The sequence below is a fragment of the Lepisosteus oculatus genome, chromosome 22, assembly GCF_040954835.1.
Source record: "Lepisosteus oculatus isolate fLepOcu1 chromosome 22, fLepOcu1.hap2, whole genome shotgun sequence".
Lineage (NCBI taxonomy): Eukaryota > Metazoa > Chordata > Actinopteri > Semionotiformes > Lepisosteidae > Lepisosteus > Lepisosteus oculatus.
This window is the reverse complement of record NC_090717.1, coordinates 1,193,173-1,209,727: the sequence shown is the minus strand read 5'-3', so window position 1 is coordinate 1,209,727 and position 16,555 is coordinate 1,193,173. Positions and strand designations below refer to the sequence as shown.

Below are 16,555 nucleotides of genomic sequence, written 5' to 3'. Positions count from 1 at the left end.
TCCGGGAAAATCGCTTCCTCCCCGCCGGGCGCAGGGAGGCTGGAGCCGAGCCCAGCAGGGCCGGACCCAGTCCGTCACATGCGAACTCCACAGGGGCAGAGCGAGTCCACCACCCTCCGGCAGGGCTACCCAGTGCACTGCCCTTTACCACGGAGCGCAACAGAAAGGCACTGGTCTCTGTCATCCGTGGCTTGAACTGAAACCCAGAGCACAGCTTTGCGGCAGCTCATCCAGTGGCTACAAGCAGAGTGTGTGCCCGGACACCGAGGGCTCAGCTGGGAACTGGGAACCAGTGTGAAATGTGCTGAGAGGAGGGTTCCCTATTCCAGATGAGCTCCAGAGTCTGGTTGGTGACCCACCTGGTCAGACTGTTCCAGGAGATCACAGAGTGCACCTCCGGACCCCCAGAGTCACAGTCCAGCAGGTGTCCTGGGTCTCTTTTAAACTGCCCACAGCTGCAGACTCTTGGAAAAGTGCTCAGCTGTAAGACCCGATGATCAGCTCAATGAGGTTATGTAGGACAACATACACTTGATTTCTTGTATTAGGAATTTGTGTTTTCACAGACCCCAGCTTGCTCTCCAAGAGACACACAGACAGGGAGAGAAGCTGGGGGTCAGAGCGCAGGGTCAGCCACTTATACGGCGCCCCTGGAGCAGTTGGGGTTAACAGCCTTGCTCAGGGGCCCAATGGAGTAGGATTCCTCTGCCGGCCACGGGATTCGAACTGGCAACCTCCCAGCCACAGGCACAGATCCTGAGCCACAGGGCCACCGCCCTGCTGTGTGGCCGGACTGCGATGGTACAGGCTGTCCAGCCCTCCAGCACAGGAGCTGTGCACCACTGTGCTAGACCCTCTGTTGCTCTAATATCTGTGCTTCGTATAGTTGTCTTTTTTATGATGGCGTCACAGTTCCAGGGTCGGTGGTGACTCTGGCCAAAGACACCTGTCTGTGTGGAGTTTGCGTGTTCTCTACAGTCCTGCGACTGGTGTCCCTTGTACGTGGGCGCAGGCGGACAGGCTCCAGCTTGTCGCGCCCCCTGCCAGGGTCAGCGGATTTGGGATAATGGGTGGAATCATCTCACTCCCGCAGCTATCCGTCCCTCGGATTGGAATTGTGCTGAATTATTGTGTTAATTGTTTTCTGTGTGTTCTTTGGCTCTAGATCGTGTTTTGCTCCCAAAAAAACTAAGTTTTTGATTGTCTTGGAAGTGAGTCACCTTGGATAAATAAATACTAATGGGAGGAAATCGCAAGCTGCTTCATCTGTAGCTGCGTTTCTTCTGACATGTGAGAGCCTGACCATGGCGGACCCGGAGAGAGGGAGCTCAGACTGCACTGGATTCGCAGTCCGGGCTTCAGGCTGCTTTTCAAGTGCATTGAGCTCCAGACCTGGTCACAAAGCCCTCATGAGCACGCGCAGTGCTGGATTCATCATGGGACTTCTGTGCTGCTACTGTGGATGCACCTTATTTTCCTACGGGTTCCTATGGATCTCACATGTCCTCCAGGCTTTTGCGGTCCCGGACTTCGGATTATAGTCCAGCGCAGTAAAGGACAGGGATGTCACGCTAAAATCATATGAAACCCTTGTAGACTGTGTCGTATGCAGTACAAACACAAACAGGAGCATAGATCTCCCCCAGAACGTACGAACTGTTACAAATCAGAGGGGGGCTATGGGTCCATCCAGCTCATTTAGTAATTAATTGATCCAGGGACTAGCTGTTTTGCTGGAAGCAGCAGGGTAATCAGTTTTGACTACATGGCTGGGAAGCTTGTTCCAGACCCCCACAACCCTTTGTGCAAAGACGTTTCTCCTGTGTCCGGTTTTAAACTCACTTCCCTGGTGTCCCCTGGTAATCCCGAAGTAGGACATTAAACATAGCGGCAGCTGTGCCGCGCTGTCAGTACGGTCTCCAGACCCGACACGAGCGCCTGTGTGGATGAAATCCGGAGGCCCCCAAGGCAGGCCCCTCCTCCGTCCGCACTGGCACACCCCCGGAAGGAAAGCGCTCTTTCCCAGTGCTGCCCGAGATCGCCTTCCATCATCTCCAGAGCTCCGGGAGCTGTTGTGTCTAAGGGAGAGGTGGGATTGAGCCGGTTTGTTTTGTGTTCCCAGTGGATGCACTTTAGGCTTTCCGTCCTGCAAACCCTGGGAGTCAAGGATGAGTGTGGTTTTCACAGGGAGAGAACTTGAAGTACATCACTCGCCACTGGAAGTGCTTTGTACAAACTGTCCATAGGAAATCAGCTTGGAAGGTTAGCACTGTGTACTTATTGAGCCGACACAACGCACAGTGATTGAATGATGCTCGCTGTGTGGTCTCAGCGCCTTTCTGTAATCCATGATAATTATCCTGGATTTGTTCATGATGCATAAGATAAGATAAGATAAGATAAGATAAGATAAGATAAGATAAGATAGGATAAGATATATATAATATTTTTATGGACACCCAGCACTCCTGAACATTTAAATAGAATAGAATGCAAAAAAGAGAGAGAAGAAAAACATGGCACATTATACTATTACAAAAAATAAGAAAAACATTGCACATTTTACTATTTAAAAAAATAAGAAAAATATTGCACATCACTCTACACTCTACAGTATAACACATAACAACATGTAACATTTATAACACATCACAAAAACATATTGCACTCAAGTGCAATTTTGACTCAGAGTCAAAATTGTGTTTATCCTTGACATTTGTGTTGATGGCTTTAATGGAGAGTGGAATACAGGAATGTTTGTATCTGTTTGACTTTTATTTGGGAACCCTAAAACGTTTGCCAGAAGGAAGATGATATTCAGAGTTGAGGATGTGGGAAAGATCTGATATAATTTTTCCTGCCTGTTTGATTAGGGAGTTTTCACAGATTGTTTGCAGGGAGGGGTGCTGTTTCACTCCCATGACCTTCAAAGCTGTCTGGATGAGGCGGGTGATTTGCGATTTAAAAATGAACTGATAGATGACCAAACCACACGGTAATACCATATCTGATAATGCTCTCGATTACAGCACGGTAGAAGAGTAGGATTACTTCCTGTCGAACTCCAAACACCCTTAGTCTTCGCAGGAAATATAAGCGCTGCTGAACTTTGGAGCAAACACTCTCCACATGAGTAGACCAGCACAGGTTATGGTCTATGTGTACACCTAAGTATTTATATGAGTCAACCTGAGCGATAAGTTTGATGTGGACTACTACCTGTGAGTGATCACCAACTGTCCTGGGATCGAAAACTATTTCTTTTGTTTTATTAGCATTCAAAATTAGGCTGTTGTTGTCACACCATTGCAGAAATCTTATAATGTTATGGTTAAAAGACATTTGCTACAGCTTATAATCAATAGATGGGGCTGCAGCAGAGCTGAAGTCCACAAACAGCATCCGAGCATAGGCATTGGGGTCCTCTAGGTGTTTTAGAATAAGATAAGGGGGAGTAGTGTCTCACAAATATGTAGCGTTCTCTTGGAGATTTCACCTGAGGGACGAGAGCCGAAGTTGAAAGGGTTGTCATTTTTCTGTTGCAAGTTGGTGCCGTTTATGAAGAGCCCTGCTTTCCGAAGGCTAAGGCTTTCTTTAAGGACTCTTTTAGGAGCGAAAATCAAACTTGCATCCCTGCCTGGTGCCACACGTCGGTCCCCCTGTGTTGTGTGTCAGCCTGCACTGCTGTAGCCTTGACCTACTGTGCCTCCCTGGCTTAACAGTGTGCTGCTGTGCTGAGCAGTGTGAGAGCAGAGAGCAGCTCAGGAAACTGCTCACATGCCTTCAGGAGAATCAAAACTCTTGCACAGAAACCACGAGATGCAGGAAGGTCCAGTCATTCTGAAGTGCATCATTTTCCCATAATTAAACTGCAAGATGAATATCACTGTCTATAATTACTTATGATCATCTTAAATTAACTTCCTGTCATTTATCAAGCGTCAAACAGAAGACCAGAAAAAAAACCCATCCTCAAGGAAACTCTCAACTTTTAAAGAATGTATTTTGCTCAAGTGTGAAACATAACAGGAAACTTGCAAACCCAAGGGAGAGGGAGGGAAATGGATCTGGCCAAACTGGGCTTTCTGTGTCACAGAGGGCTTTACTCGTCAGGCACCTGTCCAGCTCAGGGAAGACATCACCAGAGCTGAGCCCTGTGACCCCTGACCCATAGTGTTCCAAACATGAGAGTACCTACATTGCCAGAGTAGATAGACTATGACAAAAGAGAATTGTGGACACATGGTTGGGCTCCAAGTTATATTTAAAACATAAGAAAGTTTGAAAATTAGATGACACCATTTAGCTTTTTTTCTATTCTGTAACTACAGGGTTAACCACCACTAAGTCCATAAGCAAAAATCAGTGTCAAAAACTACAACAAACACTTTACAAAACTCATCCCACTGATAATACCAAGGGATATCAAAACCACACTAATGTACCTGTCCATTCTTAGTTCAATCTGGTTTCTGATTTTCTGGCTCCAGGATTCTCAAGACCCGCCAGCTTATCAGGATGCTGTTCAAGTTTTGTTTTTGTTGCTCTGCACTTGTTTAGTCTGAGACACCAACCTGTAATTTTGCTTCTAAATTTAACAGTGTGATCCGTGTGGCAAACCTACTGTTTGTAGTGTAACCTACATGACATTAGAGTTCCAGTCGCTGCCAGAGCTGTTCTCTGATTTCTGTCTTGTCTCTATCCCCTCCCCCAGGTTTCTGGCCTTTTTTACATTGAGGAGCAGCGCTGGTGAATTCACACAGATGGCAGGGCATACAGTACAGTAAGGTGTAGGCACGTATCCAGTCATGCTTGTTTGTGTATTTCTGCATGTAAATAAGTAGCAAAAGAGATCACAGCTGAAGTGAAGACTGATTGCCTCAGAGGATGAGCAGTATAATAATAATTATAATTAATAATAATTGCTTACACTTATATAGCGCTTTTCTGGACACTCCACTCAAAGCGCTTTACAGGTCATGGGGATCCCCTCCACCACCACCAGTGTGCAGCCCTACCTGGGTGATGATGTGCCAGTCCTCTCCCCACACACCAGCTCTCAGTGGGGAGGAGAGCAGAGTAATGTAGCCAATTCATAGAGGGGTATTATTAGGAGGCCATGATCGGTAAGGGCCAAATGGGAAATTTGGCCAGGACGCCGAGGTTACACCCCTACTCTTTTCAAGAGGCACCCTGGGATTTTTAATGACCACAGAGAGTCAGGACCTCGGTTTTACGTCTCATCCGAAGGACGGCGCCTTTTTACAGTCACTATACTGGGGCATTAGGACCCACATGGACCGCAGGGTGAGCGCCCCCTGCTGGCCCCACTAACACCTCTTCCAGCAGCAACCTTAATTTTTCCCAGGAGTCTCCCCTCCAGGTACTGACCAGGCTCACACTGCTGAGCTTCAGTGGGCTGCCAGCTGTGAGTTGCAGGGTGATATGGCTGCTGGCAAATGACTCTTTATGGTGTCTGTGAATGCAGGGGAGCAACATGGATGGGATGCCAGTCTGTCACAGGGCAGACAGCCACATGCTCATGGCAGGGACAATTTTCCCAGAAGCCGATATTCCTACCAGCATGTCTTTCGAGTGTGGGAGGAAACCGGAGCACCTGGAGGAAACCCACACAGACGGGGGAGAACATACAGACTCCACACAGACAGCACCCCGGCTCAGAACAGAACCCAGGACCCCAGCGCTGTGAGGCAGCAATGCTAACCACAGCACTGCTGTGTCTTTCATTAACCTCTCAAACTGGAACGGCAGAAAAAAGTTACATGGAGAGTCTGCTCATGAAAAGAAGATGAATCAGTGTTTTGGGTGTAGTTTTGTCTAATGTTAGGGGTCGGGTTGCAACTGAGTCAGTATAAACAGCTTCCTGTTCTGCTATAAACAGAGGATTACAAGGCGATCGCAACCCCAGTTGCAAAACTCCTAAATCGTGACTTCTTGTGCTTGTGGGGTCAGAACAATATCTGATCACGGGACCTGACAGTAGGCTTTATCAGTCAACCAGCAGGAATTTCTGCTACATTCCTGCAAGTGCGACGCAACTAGGCCAATGACCCAGATGTCCAGCAGCTATTCAGAAGATTAAAAAAAAATCCAATCATGATCTCGAAACTGTCAGTTTTGCGGACCCTTGCGTGGTTCAATTGTTAGAATGTGCCCAAGTATGGAAAGGAATTTCAACAGGTCGGCCTGTCACAGCCAGAGCTGCAATTATTTGCTAGCTGATAACTGTGCAGTTCAATGTAATTGCAGCTAGGACGCTGGCTGTATGGGTGTGCTGGATGAAGTGGACTGTAAGGGCCTCATGCAGAGTGGGTTGGAGATGAGTGACCCCAGCGCAGCCTGTAATTGGCTCTTGAAGGTCTGCCAGTTGGAAGGCACAACCCAATTATAAGATCTGACAGAAACACACAGCAGATGCAAATTATTTTGGCCTGCTCAAACAGAGGAGCTAGAGCAGCCTGGTTCCTCTGCAACATAAGACATAAGTTGAAATCTAAGCCACGGTAGTATTGTGCAAACGACGTAGTGGAATCGAAGTTCTGCACAAAATGTTTGCACAGGGTCTTTTCAGACAGCAGACACCGAGAGGCTGAAGGAGCCGAGCCTTTTCGAGTCTTGGACTCACAAGACTACAGGCGGACTACAAGCGGACCTCATCCACGTGTCGAAAATCCTCCAAGGCTCTGACAAAGTCATCCCAGAGGTCACAAGTGGGAAGCTGTGGACATGAGTGTCAGTCTGAACAGGAGGCACCTCTTCACTCGGAGGACTGTGGGAGTGCTGACACACAGGCGCCTGGGACTGTGATTATCGCCAGAGGGATCGTTGCACTGAGCACGTCGGCTCTCCTTTCACCATTTCGTGTGCGTTTCACAAGACTCGGTCTTCCCACACTTTCCAGATCTGAACGTCAACCATTGCTCAGCATCCCCTGACTCTACCTCATCTCCTGCTTCTTTTATTTAGTTCAGCTGTCAGTGGTATCCAAAGCGACTTAACATCTGTTTCCATCCGAACAGCTGGGGTTTGTACCAAAATTAGTTTTCTTCAACAGAAAAGTCCTTCTCGTCACCATAAGGGTAGCAGAGGGAGTGAACAGGTCCCGGGTTCGATCCCAATCCTCTCCCTCCCTCCCAGAGTCTGACTTTGATAGGTCGTTGGGATCCTAACGAGCGAGAGATGAAGATGTATAAAGTATAAGAACAGCTGCCCATCCCTCCCCCCCACTGCGAGGTACAAGGGTGTAGATGTGGAGGCAGAGAATGTGAAAGAGATTCAAGATCCGGGTGTGAGACTTGTATTCTTTTTTCCAAAATAAACTTTATTTCACAAAATACATTTCACAAAAGATAATTGTAATATAGGTATAGGTAACAGGTAACAGGTGTGGTGGCTCATTCGAAAAAATGTTATTTGATGTTAAGCTAATCATTTTTTAGAATGTAAGAGATAAGATCACTTTATTAGCCCTATACAATTTCTTGCATTAGGAATGTGTCTTTTCACAGACCCCAGCTTGCTCTCCATGAGACACACAGACAGGGAGAGAAGCTAGGGGTCAGAGCACAGTGTCAGCCATTCATACGGCGCCCCTGGAGCAGTTGGGGTTAAGGGCCTTGCTCAGGGGCCCAACGGAGTAGGATTCCTCTGCTGGCCGTGGGATTTGAACCAGGAACCTCCCACCCACAGGCGCAGATCCTGAGCCACAGAGCCACCGCTGTGGAACAAACTGTCCAGCAAGGTATTGACTCTGATACCCTGGCTTCCTCTGGCAAGAAGCTGGCAGGATGTCTGCTGTCAACACCATCGCTTTCCCCCGAGGGACAGCGACCGCGTTTTCCACAGACCCAGCTTCGCGTTCGCCCTGACGATCCTCTCCCTCCAGTTGAGGGTCTCGTTGTCTTGGCTCTGGAACGAAACCCCCAATATCCTGAGGGGCCCCCGTTCAGAGCGAGACCTTCCGGAGTCCTTCCAGGGTCCAAAGAACTTGGGTGCGAGATTTATATTCGTAGATAAGCAAAAGTGTGTGAGATTATGATCTAACCTTCTGCCTGAATTTGTGTTGTAAACTCCATTTGGACTGTATGAGTACAGGCTGTGGGACTACAGTGAAAACAATCAGCCTGCAGCTCCAGACTGCCACCCCATCCTAATCATTAGTGGATTTTCCGAAATGTAGATATTATTTTAAAATAATCCGGTTATCTCTTTTAATGTCAAGTCTCTTTTCATGAACACAGAACGATGCAGACCTGGACACATATTTGGCTGTATTATAAAAAAAACATTTAAAAAGAGAAAGAAAATCTTAAGCTTGCTTGCTGCTGCGTATTGCATGTAAATAGCGCGGTACAATCGCATTAATTTCACGTTTTCGATCATTGTAGTAAACCTTACTTCTAATTCGAATGCATATATATGTTAAAACTCCAACACAACATATCATATGTGTATTTGGCTTCTCTCTGCATGATGCTATTGCATCTGTAAAATTAATTCGTTTGAACACGTTTTAAAATTAGTTTTTATGTTTTTAAAATGCAAGAGAAACGAGAAAGGGTGACGCCACCAACAGAAACAATGGAACGAGAGGAAGACACTGCGTCCCTCAGTCCGCCATGTTGGCTCAAAGCTACCTTTCGGTTACACCCTTTACCGCTGGCTGTTAGATCCAAAATGGTTTCCGTTTCACGCAGTTTTACAGTGTTTTCCGAAGCGTAGCGCAGAAGTTTGCATTATGGGATAAAGGCGGAATAAATCGGGGAGGTTCCGGATTCCCTGGATCGGCCTGGGATAGAGAGAAGAGCAGAGGGAGACATCATTTTTAAAACTTTATTCAGGTACATTAAACTGAGGTAAGGAGTGCTAAAACAAACTGCCTAAACTCAGGTGGGCGTGAGCTGTGACGTTAAGGACAAAACCTCCAGGGTCCATTTGTTGGAAGTTGTTAAAGTAATCCTTCTGGAAAACACAGAAAACTTTGGGGTGTGAACAGCTTATTTTGTATCCAGGTGCCCAAAAGTTTTTGTCTATTTGGAAAAAGACGGGAAGAAACGTCGATACGACGTTACCGAGCGACGAGTTAACTAATAGGCGCACAGTAATGTGACACAAACTGTCCTTTAATGAGCTCTGGTCTGAGTGCAGCCAGTTATAACCCTGGTAATGGCTCCGTCCGGACTCTCTTCTCCCAGCTGGGTGGGGACGGATTTCGGGATTTTGGGGAAGAGAGCGCGCCCTACCTCCCACGAGCTCCTTTTTTCCCAACAAATTTGCTATGCACACCTGATTAACTGCAATAAAACATAAAATCGACAAACTGTTTAATAGCATAATTTAGTCACAGCAATAACGACTCCTTTAATAATAATAATAATAATAATTATTATTATTATTAGTATTCTTTTCTTACATATATATAGCGCTTTTCTGGACTTTCCACTCAGAGCGCATGTTATTATTAGTAGTAGTGTTGCGTTGTTTTATCAATAACGATGAAAATCCATCCAACCGGTTTAGTCCAGCTGTAGTCCACCAGTGATGCGTCTCATAAGTGTCATTTAATTCCTTGATAAGAGAGACACATCCTTAAAACCTGACGCAATCGCGGGAAGTTGTTTTGGGAAAAAAAAATTGTTTCTGACAGAATTAATTATTAAAGCTCTTATTCCCTCGTGGTGTTTTGGCATAAGTGACCCCGCTGTGCTTCATCATTTTTATAACACCGTTTTCCTGTTTCAAAGAAACAATCATTAAAGCTCTTATCGTTTGGTGCGCCAGTAACATGGCTGCGAGCCACCATTGAATTTGCTCGGCGGCCGTGATCCCTGGTTGTGCGGGATAAAATATTGTCTGGTTTGCCCTGTTGCACTTTGAACCAACTTTCTTACCTCTGTTTACCGAGGAAAACTTCCACAGTTTTTGAATTGATTAAGCAAATGAAGGTAATGGAACTGTGACTGAAGTGTTTTGTTTTATTTCTCAAAGCTTTATGAAATTGAGCACGAAAGTCCATGAATTTGAAATTGGCGACCGTTTCCATCCTCACTGTTACAGCAGTGCTGTGTTTCCTCAGGCTGGGTGTCTGGACACTGTGAATATGAGGGAGAGGTGAGAACACCAGAAGAGTTTTTTTTTTCTTCTAGATGTGCGGCGAATTCCCCGAGAGCACGCTAACCTTAGTGCACGTTTGGCTTCCAGGAGCTGAAAGACGATTCTCCGGGATTCACGTCTTTCATTTTCCCTGTTTTTATCGCCAACAGAACCTCTTGGGTTCCCTTGCTGAAACGGCAAATTAAAGAAGCTAGGAAATGATGAGAAAATATGTATGGAGCTGCAAAAGGGACCTTAGCTCTCTCTCTCTTTTTGTGTGTTTTGAGAAAAAATGACAAAAGCCTGTTTTTGTATATTGATGAAATAGTTCAGGTGGGGAGCTGCGTCAGCATGTGTAGGCTGCAAAGGAACAAGTAATGGGTTTATTCCATGCTGAAAAGAGAAGAAAGACACCACAACTGTTTTCTTTTTTTCTCTTTTCAGCATGGAATAAGCCTATTACTTGGTTAAATTAGTCCCTGTGTTGTTTTGATTAATCGGTCATTCATGATTGATTCACTCGAGTGGCTCTGCGGCTTGAGCCCAACACCACCTCGTTAGGGAGGAGCTGATTGGCTCAGGGGCTGGTGTGAGCGTCGAGCCTGGGGGAAATCAAGACCGCGTCCGGCTGAAAGGGACCGGCAGGTCCCCGTTATCAAGAGAGCGGCGCCTTTGTGTCGTCGATGAGCCGGAGGCCGGGCTGAAGCTCTCTCCGCTGGGGTGAGCACAGCCCGCGGTTTCGAACCTGGCAGGACGAGCGCCGGTGTGTGGCAGAAAGCCGGCCAGCCTGGGTCCTGTGGGCCCCCTGCTGGACAGCCGGCATTAACGGATCTAGCCGTGTGAGGTCTGGTCAATTAACTGTCAGCCCGCCTGTCCGGGGGGGAAAAAAGGCTTTTGTCCTGATCGATCCGCCGCAGATTCCCAGAGGCGATGAGTTTCTTTTTATGCTCTGTGTACGCTAACGTCTGGCGTCGGAGCTTCTGCTTAAAATAGGGAAAGATAACAGGTTTTGTTTTTCGGAGAAAGAAACAAAGGCTCGACTTTGCTGCCGGGCTCGACTTTGCCTGTGCGTTGAAGGAAGAAAGCTGAAGAGCTTCTCTGCCCCGGCTCTTGTAGCTGTAAACCACCTGAGTCTGGGGCTCAGCTTCAACCCCCTGGCTGGGTAGCTGGTCCCAGATCCTCTCCTCCCTTTCTCGCTCCCGGTCAGAGCTGAAGGGATTCTGAAACCCGGCGCCTCTCCCAGGCCTCCCGTTCGCGAGAGTGGAGCAGCCTGGAGCTGAAACGGCCAGCAGTGTGGCACAGCAGTCAGGGCTCCAGACGAGCACCTGAGGGGTGGGGGGGTTGTGGGTTCAAATCCCAGGGGCGGCACAGCTGTAATGCTCTTCTGTGAGGGGGCGTCGCTCCGTTTGCTCCAGGAAAGAAAATCCCCAGGCTGTGTGTGAGTGGGCACAAGTTTAAGTCACTTAAAAAAAGTAAAAAACGAGCCATCGTGGTGGGGGGGGGACAAGACACAAGTCTGGATGCAAGCAGAGCTCTGTGCGGAATTATATTTCCTTTGGTTGTCAGTTATCAGCTGAGATCTTCTCCCGTCCTGTCGAGGGGAGCAGGGCACGTGTCGTGTGTGTGACGTGTCGTGTGTGTGACGTGTCGTGTGTGTGACGTGTCGTGTGTGTGACGTGTCGTGTGTGTGACGTGTCGTGTGTGTCGTGTGTCGTGTGTCGTGTGTGTCGTGTGTCGTGTGTCGTGTGTCGTGTGTCGTGTGTCGTGTGTCGTGTGTCGTGTGTCGTGTGTCGTGTGTCGTGTGTCGTGTGTCGTGTGTGCCCAGTTTTGTGCTGCGGCTCACCTTCTTGAACCTGCGGTGACCCTCTGTGCTCCCTTTGGTCTCGCGGTGGGGGCTGTGTGGTAAAATGAGTCGTCTGTCGGCGTGAGTTGAGCTGGTGGCCTTCATTTCTTGAATACGAAACCGAAGATCTCTGACATTCCTTTTGCTTGGGTTCAGCAGCCCACCCAATCAACAGCCCAGTGTGGATTGTTGTGCAGTATTCTCTAGGTGAGACGCAGTACCATTACAGTTCTTGTCTGTCATTCTTTGTCGGTAATTTTATTCTCCAGGGAGTTAAAAAAAGTGCCCAGTACAGCGTTGCTTTGTAGCACACCACTTGTAAAGTACCCACCTGAGAACAGTAAAACAAAATCCCGCAGCCAATTCAAAGTCGGAAAAAGGTGTGCGGACGATTTTGATTTAAAAAAATGACATCCAAGGAGTCTTGTTCGCCTCTGAAGGTCTTTGATCCTGGCTTTCCTCAAAAGCAGCTGGATTGGTCCTGTGGGTGTGGCGTGGCCCAGAGAGCTGCGTCCGTCTGTCAGGGGATCTGAGTAAATAATTCACCCCTGTCGCTGGCCATCTGTTCCCTGGCAGCTTGTGGTTTCCTGCCGCCAGGAGCGTTCTCAGCAGAGCAGAGGGTTCGGCCTGAACCCCCGAGACCCCTCACGCTAACATCTAACTCGGAACTAGCTGTGTTTATTTGAACAGATCGCCGGGCACCATGTTTTTCCGAGTTGTCTGTGGGTTCTGAATTCCGTTGATTGTTCGGGAGTTTCGCAGAACGCCCCGCTCTGCCAATGCTCTGCTCCCCAGATAAGGCAGCAACACAAGACGCTCCAGAACAACACGTGAAGAAGAACTTTTTTTTTTTAAGAAAGAAAGGGTACCTGCTGTAACTGGCAGCGGCTGTTTCAGCCGCGGATGACAGTTTTAGTGTTTCGAAAAGACTGGCGTCTTTCTGTAGCGGGGTGTTCGTGAGAACCATTGGGGATTTGAAAGGATTGCACTCCTCGTTTCCTTTAGCGCTTGACTGATTTCTTCTTCTGCGGCCGTCGGGCAGCTGGACACGACACATCTGTGAAAACCTCGCTGCGTATGGACGGCTTCAAACTTTCACTAAATCTCCACTGAAAGATTTGTGGGCCCACTTTGTTGCTGTTGTAAATTCCATTTGGGTTTTTTCTACAGTCCTGTGCTTGATTAATCATCTCCCAGATAATAAGTTGAAGTTGATTTAATATTTTCGCAGAGCACTCCAGGTTCAGTTAGCCGGCGCTCTGGAATAACAGCCCTCCGCAGTTCCGGGAGCTGGCTGGAGGTCTGTTCCTGCTGGCGGATACCTTGGCCAGCGCGGTGGGGAGTCTCGTGTTTGGATTAGCTGTAGCTGTTCCTCTGTGGGCCGGCGTGGGGCTGCACCGGTTAGCCTGGCTTCCCTCCAGCGCAGGGGCCTAGGGTTCACTCCCAGGCCTGGGGGTACTGTCTGTGTGGAGTTTGCATGTTCTCCCCATGTTCACATGGGTTTCCTGCAGGCGCTCTGGTTTCCTCCCACAATCCGGTTAAATAACTTCTGGGGAAATCGGCCCTGGTGTGTGTGTGTGTGTGTGTGCCCTGCCTTGGACTGGCGTCCTGTCTAGGGTGTACCCCGCCTTGCATCACACTCCTGTGGCCTCCTGCTTCTGCGTCAGTCATTGACCCCTGAAACATTCCCCACAGTGTCGCAGCCTCTCGGCGCCGTCCTCTGCTGCCTCTCTCCACCAGGCGCTTGCTTCACGCAGTCCGGCTGCTTGGGCAGTGCGACTGCATGGGGGGGGTCAGTTCTGCGGCGGGGTCCCGGGTTCGATTCTGGGCCGGCACGCCTGTCTGTCTGGAGTCTGCATGTTTCCTGTGGGTTTCCACCTTCATCACACAGGCTGGTTGGGTTTGGCAGGCTAATCCAAATGATCTCTTTCTAAAGGGGGGTTTCAAAGGGACCTCGACCTCGATCAGTAGAGCCAGTGACCTCCTCTCCGGTGGCCTTACTGGTGTTTTTTCAGGTTTGTCTGAAAGAGGTGGCACAGTTATAAAAGACATCTATCAAGAGCAGATGAGAACGTCAGAATGGGAAAGAGACATGAAACAGACATTGTTATCCTCAGCCTGCATTGGTATCAGAATATTAGGCATGGTTAGGAAATTTGGTCCAGTTTCCGTACAGTAGCAGGAAGCCCTCAAAAGGTCGTTTTCTGAGCAGGCTGGGCTGCTTTCTCCGTAGGCCTTTGATCCCAGTGGCCTGTCGTTACTTATTATACAATTTCTGGGCCCTCGCATACTTTTCCCCCACTTAAACCAGAGACCAAGCTGTTTATTTCAAGCCCGACGCGAAACGTGCTGGGAAAGATCCAGGGGCTGCTGGTGAGCTGCTCTGGGATCAACCCCGCGGAGCGTTTCTGCTGGTGTCTGCGCCACGATGGCGGCTGCCCGAGCTGAATCCCCAGCAGAGCGATGGAGGAAGGAAGGCTCTTCAGCCGGGCTCGTAAAACCTCCTGCCTCATTCACATCCCCGGGTTTTTCTTTCCCACAAAAGAAACCTGCACAATGGGGCTGTAAAATGTCTCATAAATCTAGGCTCTCTGTAGGCTCTTGAAATGCCTCTTTCAGAGTTTGTTTTCTTAACTGGCGTTTTCTCTGAACAGCAGTGCAATGAATGAGCCTCCTGTGTTTGTGTTGTAGGTTTGGGCTCCTGGTCACTGGCGATGTCTCAGTCTGGAGAGAAAGGGAAGGTGAGTGAGAGTTTCCACAGGCTCTGACTGTCAGAAATTTCACTTGGACACCTGGACGTCTCTTAGTGATAATAGTCACTAATTCCCTACACTTATTTAGCGCTTTTCTGGACACTCCACTCAAAGCTCTTTACAGGTAATGGGGATCCCCTCCACCACCACCAGTGTGCAGCCCCACCTGGACGATGCGCCAGTCCGCTCCCCACACACCAGCTCTCAGTGGGGAGGAGAGCAGAGTGATGAAGCCAGTTCGGAGATGGGAATTATTAGGAGGCCATGATTGATAAAGGCCAATGGGAAATTTGGCCAGGACGCCGGGGTTACAACCCTACTCTTTTCGAGAAACCCCTGGAATTTGTAATGACCACAGAGAGTCAGGACCTCGGTTTTATGTCTCATCCAAAGAACGGCGCCTTTTTATAGTACAGTGTCCCCGTCACTATACTGGGGCATTAGGACCCACACAGACCACAGGGTGAGCGCCCCCTGCTGGCCCCACTAACACCTCTTCCAGCAGCAACCTTAGCTTTCCCAGGAGTCTCCCCTCCAGGTACTGACCAGGCTTCAGTGGGCTGTCAGCGGCGAGTTTCAGGGTGAAATGGCTGCTGACGAAAGAAAGCTCTTGCCGTCTTCCTCACTGCTCTTCTGAATCAGCACTGTAGTGCAGTACATCTCTTGAGAGCTAAGTTAGTTTCCACACTGTGCTGCAGGTGTAATGATCTTGGTTATGGTGCTGGACTGCCTTCAGCACTCGGTCAAAATACCGTATAGAGGCAGTTGCAGTCAGCGCAAGAGACAGGTCCTTTCAGCATGTCTTACTGTTCCCGTTTTCAGTTCCCAGAGGCTGCAGGATATGTGGGATTTGCCAACCTGCCGAATCAGGTCCACAGGAAGTCGGTGAAGAAGGGATTCGAATTCACCCTGATGGTCGTGGGTGAGTCTGCTTGCTGGAAGAGTGGTGGGGGCCGTGGGCTTTCTGGACGGACCCCTCCATGGGGAGTTTCTCTGCCCGAACCTCGGTCATTTCAAAGGCTGACCTCTTGAAACTGTCTCCTGGAAATAAAAACTGGGGTCTTGTCCTGCCCGAGTGGGTACAGTGCCGGTCCCGGGAGCACCGGGTGAAGCTCCTGCAGAAAGGCGTCTTGAGGCTCAGCGTGGGGTGTGCTGTCTCTGTTCCTGCAGGAGAGTCGGGCCTGGGGAAGTCGACGCTCATCAACAGCCTGTTCCTCACGGACCTGTACCCGGAGCGCTACATCCCTGGGGCCGCAGGTGAGGCCGAGAGCTGCCCACGTCCCCTGCCCCTCGGAGGCCTGGGGGAGGAGCGGCTGGCGGTGGCAGCAGCAGGACTTTGCCGGACCCCGGTATAGGTCCGGCAGGCCACGCTCCTGCTGTACAGTGGAGCAGTGTAGCTTGGCAGGTGCCAGGGTTGCTTGGTGGTCCGTCCGGTCTTGACGCGCAGAGCCCCCAGCACAAAAATCGTAAGGAGGTTTGAAAAAGAGAGGAGTCTGCTGAGCCCTTCCAGATTATTTTGGCTTTAGTAGCTAAAATGTCTGAGGATCTCATCCTCATCCTGTCTTTGACACCATTTTATTTACACATCCATCTTGGAATTGCCGATTGTGTGTTTTTCACATGCCTGCACACGGCCACAAACCCTGTGACTGCACACGGGGGAGAATGAGGACGTGCACAGGCAGACTCCTCCTCCCACCCTCCTTCGAGCCAATCGCCTTTTAACACGTCACAGATGCCCCTCCCCCGCCCTAGAGGTTTTGGCATTGATGGGAGGAGCGGCACCACAAGCCTGCAGGCTTCTGCCTCTCTGAGAAAACGGACAACCCTGTCCGGATAATCAGAC

At 49.1% G+C, this 16,555-nt stretch overlaps 1 protein-coding gene across 2 annotated transcripts in view; it reads left to right on the top strand.

Annotated features, from left to right (window-relative positions):
- Positions 1-8,768: 8,768 nt before the first annotated feature.
- The window catches only part of zgc:63587 (septin-2), a 33,173-nt gene continuing 25,386 nt past the window's right edge, over positions 8,769-16,555 (top strand). The window contains exons 1-4 of one of the 2 annotated variants that reach the window (XM_006640100.3): positions 8,769-8,876; positions 14,648-14,697; positions 15,532-15,631; positions 15,880-15,966. In XM_006640100.3, the coding sequence (XP_006640163.1) occupies positions 14,671-14,697; positions 15,532-15,631; positions 15,880-15,966 (214 nt within the window). In that variant the 5' untranslated portion in view covers positions 8,769-8,876; positions 14,648-14,670. The remainder of the gene's footprint in view (positions 8,877-14,647; positions 14,698-15,531; positions 15,632-15,879; positions 15,967-16,555) is intronic. The other variant, XM_015365892.2, reaches the window with a different exon arrangement.